At 40.2% G+C, this 7,721-nt stretch overlaps 1 protein-coding gene across 1 annotated transcript; it reads left to right on the top strand.

The window, feature by feature from the left end:
* Window positions 1-1,014: 1,014 nt before the first annotated feature.
* LOC122661053 (amino acid permease 4-like) lies at window positions 1,015-7,522 on the top strand. Its single transcript, XM_043856364.1, has 7 exons — window positions 1,015-1,121; window positions 1,250-1,397; window positions 3,446-3,679; window positions 5,909-6,002; window positions 6,242-6,599; window positions 6,711-6,938; window positions 7,050-7,522. Exons 1-7 carry the CDS (start codon window positions 1,074-1,076, stop codon window positions 7,470-7,472), a joined length of 1,533 nt encoding a protein of 510 aa, XP_043712299.1. The 5' UTR covers window positions 1,015-1,073; the 3' UTR covers window positions 7,473-7,522.
* Window positions 7,523-7,721: the final 199 nt, after the last annotated feature.

Raw genomic sequence — 7,721 nt, forward strand, 5'->3', positions numbered from 1 at the left:
CACGTGTTCTTATTAGTCCCATAATGATGCAGATGCTACACGATGGGTTAGCGTTCTCTTGATATTATATACATGGTTGGATCAAAAGCGATAAGACCCATTATCATAAATTTGGAGCTTAACGTTTTGATTGGCTGATATGTTGGATTAGAAGGTTCCACACACCTCTAATTATTTCAATTTCATGAAGTGTTCATGATGTAACAAGAGGGATAGTTTATGAGGTTCAAATTAAACCCAACCTTTTTTTTTTTTTGGGGTAATAATTAAACCCAACTTCAGCTCCACCCACTTGTCTCATTTCCTCCCTAACACCCAAAAAAAGAAAGCTATGGTCCTTTGAACCGAGAGGTTGCTATGAGTTACTAATTGCCTGTTACTACTTTCGGGTTGTCCCGGTGGTGGTGGAAGAGTCAGCAAGCATTTCTCCCTTCTTTTTTTCTGTTTTTGTGGCAGACCTACTAGTGACCCACTTGGGAGACCTACTCAAAAATGTTTCACGAGATACAAATGAGAATAAGAGATGACTCAAGCGTTGACACGTGCAAAGACCCTTCAAATACCTAATTTAACCCAAATGTCCAATTAGAACTCTAATATCATCCCAGCAACCTTTCAATTTGGATCCTCTACTGCATAGCTATTTGATAGGACCGTGCTGTCAAGACATGGTGACGCACGCAATGATCACTTTATCCCACTCGAATAAGATACTCAAACAGATGTAAGACGATCATTACATGCCTCGCCATGTCTTAACAGCACGATCCGCATCCCTTCCAACTCATTGCATGTTAACATTCTCAAAACCAACACTATATTCGTAATTTCCCCTTGCTTATAAACCAAAGCCTACTTTTGTCACTTTGTAATTATAGACATGAAGTGCTGCCAACTTATTTCTCACGCGCATCTCTTGTCAGTTGTCACCTCTCTCTCTCCCCACTATCCACTTCCGATCTCTCTTATAAAATCTCATCTTATATTTCAATTCATTTGCATCTATTTTCTTCTATTTCTACTTCTTCTTTTTCTTCTTCTCTCTCACACATCATTGGGTTCGAGTTGAAACCATGATTTCAAGAAGTCGAACACTTCCAAGTAGAATCCACCATGGCATAGTAAGATAATTCAAATCTTTCTTCTATTTATTCTCATTTTAATTTAATGAACATGTTTGTTTGTTTGTTTGTGTTGATTCTAATTTTATTTTTTTTCAATTTAATTAATTCCTTTACGTACGTTATAGTTGGAAGAAAACAGAGACATGAGGCAATACTTGCAGATAGAAACCCGACCAAAACCCAAACCAAGCAACGATGACACTGAAGCCATGGTCGTCCCTCAGCCTACTTATTCCAAGTGCTTTGACGATGATGGTCGCTTGAAGCGAACAGGTAATAACTCAAAACTATTCTTTTTTATTCCAAACACGCCCCAGCTGACCCGGTTTGGGTTTGGTGTCCACTCATGGGCCGGTCGATTGGAACAGAGTAGGTCGACACTTAAGGAAGTAGCCTTCCCCTTTCGGGTTCGGGTGGCTGAAAACAAGAAAGAGAAGCCTCCATAGTCCCATGCGACAGTTAGGATAACGAAATTTTTGTTGCTATCCGGATTGCAGAAAATTTTGAGTTAGGATCACATTCACGTACATGACAGACCTATATGGAGTGGATTCCATCTGAGCGACTGTGAACCGTTCTCGTACATGAACCCAACGCAAATTCTTGCTACATGGTATTGAAGCCAAAAAAAATAAAATCTTTTAAGGTATTTTGGAAAATACTAAAACCTAAGAGGGCATTTGTGAACCAAACAAAGGGAAAGTGTTAATTTCTTTAGCTGCTAGGCCGGGTCACTGGATGATGGGAAAGTTTCGGCAACATGGGTAGCAGCAATTTTTTTCTTCCTAACACCATATCCAACTCCTTTTAATTATCGTTGCACGCCTAGCCTACTCAGGTTTTAGTATTGACCACATACCTGCCCGATACTGGAGCGGTGGTACAAAAACCAGGAGAACAAATAAAATAAAAAGTATCAAAATCTTGAGGACAAAAGAATCTGATCCAGCCTAATATAGCTGATCCGTACTGGTATTAGTATCGATATTGATACCAATGGCAATCGATATCGATCTCAATACTGGGCACTAAAACCTTGCTTCCACCCTGAGCACTATTATACATAGAACTCATAGAAGAGGTTGGTATCAATTTTGAAGCTACTAGCCTACAATTCTTTTTTCGTAAGGCAAAAGGTTTTACGAACGATTTTGTTCATAGAATATTTATAAATGACCTACTTAGGTAATTCTGACCAATGGATATCTAGAGAATGGTTTGATTAGTCATTTGTCAAATCTTATATTTTAATTCAATCTAATAATCTTTCATTTATTATGATGCATTTTCTTGGTAATCTAAGCATTTTAGAATCTTAAATTTTTTAATTCTTAATTTTGTCATTTGATCAACTTCAGTAGAAAATAAAGAAATAGGTGCATATAGAGGTTAACCTTGAGCTCCATACGATAATGGGATCTTTTGCTGAGATAACAATATGAATGAATCGTTGCTTCCTTCAATTCTTCCAATTCCTCACGTAGGGGTGGAAATGATCATTCTACCCCTGCTCAAAAACACCGTCCAATAATGGGGTTCACTCCTCCTATTAAAGGAATTGAAAGTCTACGAATTGGAGGTGATAATTATTCATTACTATTAAATATTAATCCAATGAAATGACGTCTTTAAGAATCATGATAGCAGTTAATGAGGGAAGGAAAATAAAATAATTTAAAAATAGATTTCCAAATATCTTATTGGCGCCTGAATTCGTATTGTGGAAGGTTATAGGGTTTCCCTACCTAATTTTAATTTGGGCCCATCAAATGATTCTTCTTGGTACTTGGAAAACGACTAGTACGGAGTTCCTTTTTGCAAAGTGAATTTAGGTTTAAAGAATGTTTAAATAAGCGTATGGATTTCAACCAAAATAATAATAATAATAATAATAAGCGTAAGGATGAGGGAAGAAAGAGTGAGTGGATGACAATGGGCTGGGTCCGGCCCGGCCCGGCCCGTCACTAGGCTACTGATGATGTGCACAGATACATGATCAGTTTGCGCTTCTTGATGGCAGACACATGTAGGACCCGTCGGCCGCCACTCCCTTTCATGATTTAAAGAATTGGAATTGATATCAGATCGGCCAATTCTTATTAGTATTGATGGAGATCGATATCGATATTTGGTTGAGATTAGTATGGACAAAGGCAAAAATGTGAAAATTTTAATTTAAAAAAAAAAAAACAAAAGTAAACCTAACCGGTCCAAACCGATACCTATACTAAAACCATGCTCCCATTTTCATATATATATTTGATGACGACCCTCTGATTTGTTTGTTTGTGGTGGTGGTGGATGCTGGACTGCTGGTACAGGTACTGTATGGACTGCGGCATCACATATAATCACAGCAGTGATAGGATCAGGTGTCTTGTCATTAGCGTGGGCGGTGGCGCAGCTTGGATGGGTGGCGGGACCGATTGTGATGGTGCTCTTCGCTTTAGTCACTCTCTATACTTCCAACCTTCTCTCTCAGTGCTACAGGTGCGGCGATCCAGCCACCGGAAAGAGAAACTACACCTACATGGATGCTGTCAAAGCCAACTTAGGTAAATTTAGAAATTGATAATTTTTTAGGGGGAGCGTTCTTTGTGGGGTACCACAGGGGCCATGTGCGTACGCCAGCCAATGAGAATGCACACACTGGCATCTTAGGGGTAGAATTTTTGCCTTTCATGAGGGTGGGGCGATCATTTCATCCTCTACCGTGTTTGGACATGGCCTGCACCCCCCCATCGAGAACATTTATCCTATTTTTTTTAATGCTCTCTTATTCTAAAAAAATCCTTAAATGATAGGTATAAAAGGACTTTTAAAATTAATTAGAAAGTGATCCATCGTTATATATCATGGAAAATTAACTCCTCCAGTTCTTTACCCGGTCCAATTCCTTAGTGCCTATAATAAGGAGGGTGGACCCCACCCGGGCAGAGTATTTGGCCAAGGGTAGGGTGATCATATTGCCCCCCTCCTTATTACAAGCACTGGGGGAACTGGGCCGGGCAGAGAAATGAACGGGACAAAGATCCAATATATCATTATCAAAAGGTGTAAGACACATATTTCGGGTTTAGATGTAAAATAACAATATTTACTCTCATTGAAAAAATTATGTAATATTAAACTGGCAAAAATTTAAGATTACAAATTATTTAACATATAAATATCCCATCATGCATGTGTTATATCTTCCTTCTTTTGAGAAAACATTCTTATCAAATCACTTATAATTAAGTCTCCATCTCTCTGCAAAGAAGTTTATCTGTACACAAGTTTACTTATTATTGTGAGCAAGTTATCTGCATGACAAATAACCAAAAAAAAGGTTTTATATCGAACAATGATGGCCCCACATCTTCTGTGAGGCCAACTTTCAAAGATCCCAAGGTTAAAAAACCAAGTGAGCAAAGGAGAGCCAGTGTGACTCCGGCTCAAGACTCTCCAATGCTTAAGTTAAGTCTCCGTTTTAGCAGTAGTTCAACTTCGGAAAAAGTCAGATATAGTTTAAGCTTCATACCTGGGTATTTATAGAGTAGTAGAGGGTGGTGGAGAAGAGTCCTCGTAAGGTAAGAGCCCTATTTTTAGTAGGAGTCTGTTAGGCGGAGTCATATTCGGAAAGGGACTCTTCACTTGGTAAGAGTCCTTATTTGAGCGTGATACCGTTTTGTCGTTGGATAACGATCAAATTCGGCTGATTCAGCGTATCCCGTGATGGTCGGGATGTGGTGATGTGGCTCCGCGATTCGGGCGGGTTACAGTTATTGCTTTGTACAAGGGCTCGGTTTGGGAGATTCGACTCTTCAGCCTCTGGGTGTCCTGGGGGCTCTTTTAGGGCTTGTCGTCCGAGCGTATTGGGCTCATCTGGGCCTCTGAGTTTGGAGGAGTCGGCCATACCTAAGCGCATAGGGATCGGCAGGGCTCTAGGGCCTGACCTGGTCACCACCCGATGATAGATACTGGAGAGGTCGGCCTGGTTGTTGACTAGGGCTAGGTCGGCAAGGTTGATCACCTTGGCGAGGTTAGCCAAGTTGATGACCATGGAGAGGTCGGCTAGGTTGATGACCTTGGCGAGGTCGACCAAGTTGATGACCCTGGAGAGGTTGGCTGAGTTGATGACCCTGGCGAGGTCGACCGAGTTGATGACCCTGGAGAAGTTGACTGAGTTGATGATCCTGACGAGGTCGGCCGAATTGATGACCCTGGAAAGGTCGGCCGAGTTGATGACCCTGTGAACTTGGGGAAGTCGGCCGAGTTATTGACCCTGGCTAGGTCAGTCGAGTTGATGACCCTAGTGAGGTTGGCCAGGTTGATGAGCCTGGCGAGGTCGGCCGAGTTGATGACCCTGGAGAGGTCGGCCATGTTGATGACCTTGGTGCGGTTAGCCTTATTGCCGATCCCAAAGAGGTCAACTTGAAGGTCCTACTCGGACCGGCCTAGGCAGACCAGGGCGTGGTTCCTTCTCACGACCGGGCTCTTCCACTCGGTGCTGAACTAGACACGTGTCAATCTTTGATTGGGGGTTACTTTTATGACTCATCAGTGCTTCATAGATGTAAATAAAAAAAATTGGTTAATATTGATGACAACAAACAAAAAAATTTAAGGTTTTTATTTAATTATAGACCAAACTTATGGTTTATGAATAGTATAAGCCTAATAAGAAAAAAGCAAAACTCTGCCTTGAATTTCTCAAACTCAGTTACACTTTGTGCCATGATAATAATGGCCCATGATGATATCATTATTATTTTATAATTATATATTTATTTTATGTGCAGGGGGACGAAGAGTGGCAATTTGTGGAATAATTCAATATATCAATCTGTTTGGAGTTGCCATAGGTTACACAATTGCGGCCTCAACAAGTATGATGTGAGTTTAAACCTAATTAGTTATTATATCCACCTTAATTTTACATGAGAAAAAAAATTAAATCAATAATAGCATGACATGATCTCATACTTTAGTGATTAATTATCTTCTAGCAGCCCATAATAATTTATTCCTTCATTTAACATGTTGGAAAGAAAAATAATAATAATAATAATCTCATCTAATCTTATATTATGTTATCTAATTTCTTCTTTAATCTTTCTAAATTTCAATCACAGGGCAATAAAAAAGACAAGTTGTAGTTACAAGAGTAAAGGGAAAGATCCATGTAAAATGTCCCCCAATTGGTACATGATTGGATTTGGAATCATGGAAGTGATTCTTTCTCAGATTCCAGATTTTGATCAACTCTGGTGGCTATCTATAGTTGCTGCTATCATGTCTTTCACCTACTCTGCAATTGGCCTTGGTCTTGGCATTACCAAATCTGCAGAGAATGGGAGCTTTAAAGGGAGCCTAACTGGTGTTAGCATAGGTGATGATATAACTCCCATGAAAAAGATGTGGCGAAGCGTGCAAGCTCTTGGAGCTGTTGCCTTTGCTTATTCTTTCTCCGTTATACTCATTGAGATTCAGGTATGTACTTAAATGAGTACTTGCGATTCTATTAGAATCATATCCAGATCCATATCGTTTGTTGAAAAACTCTTCGAATGAAAATATTATAATTTACATGTTCGATTTCAGGATACAGTAAAATCGCCTCCGGCAGAGCATAAAACCATGAGAAAGGCTACATCAATAAGTATTGCTGTGACTACGCTATTCTACATGCTATGTGGATGCATGGGCTACGCGGCATTTGGAGATCACGCACCAGGAAATATTCTTACAGATTTTGGATACTTCAGTGCCTATTGGATTCTTGATATTGCCAATGTTGCAATTGTGGTTCATCTCATTGGTGCATATCAGGTAATTAATTAGAGTCATATCATCATAGAACTCATCCTTAAAAGCTAGCCTTTAAAGAAAAGGTGCCCAAATCCTTGTAAGTCTTGACATCGGGTTATTCAAAATTTGCAGGTCTATTGTCAGCCATTGTTTGCGTTCGTGGAGAAATGGAGTGAAAAGAAATGGCCGAGAAGCGATTTCGTGGTAAATGAGTATACCATATCCATTCCTTTCTGTGGTACCTCCTACCAACTCAACCTATTCCGTTTAGTGTGGAGGACAATCTTTGTGATATTGACTACAGTCATTGCCATGCTTCTGCCCTTCTTCAATGATGTTGTGGGAATACTTGGAGCTCTTGGGTTCTGGCCATTGACAGTTTACTTCCCAGTTGAGATGTATCTTGCAGAGAAGAAGATTGGAAGATGGACAAGTAGATGGCTTGGACTTCAGATACTCAATGTCTCTTGCCTCTCTATCACTCTAGTTGCATTATGTGGATCTGTTGCTGGAGTTCTAAATGATCTCAAAACATATAAACCTTTTTGGGTCTAATTGATTATTAATGGGAGGAGGTAGCCCATTATAAGTAGATTAATTAGTTTCAGCATGAGGGTGGACCTTGCTGTTATCAAGTGGTCATGAGTTTGAGTCTCTGGAAACAGCTTCTCTGCGAAGCGGGGGTTACGGCTGCGTACATTATGACCCTCCCCAGACCACGTAATGGCGGGAGCCTCATGCACAGGGTACGCCCTTCAATTAGTTTCAGAATATCTAGGTAATGGTATATCTGCAGTTACTGTG

This window comes from Telopea speciosissima, chromosome 5, assembly GCF_018873765.1.
Source record: "Telopea speciosissima isolate NSW1024214 ecotype Mountain lineage chromosome 5, Tspe_v1, whole genome shotgun sequence".
NCBI classification, from domain to species: domain Eukaryota; kingdom Viridiplantae; phylum Streptophyta; class Magnoliopsida; order Proteales; family Proteaceae; genus Telopea; species Telopea speciosissima.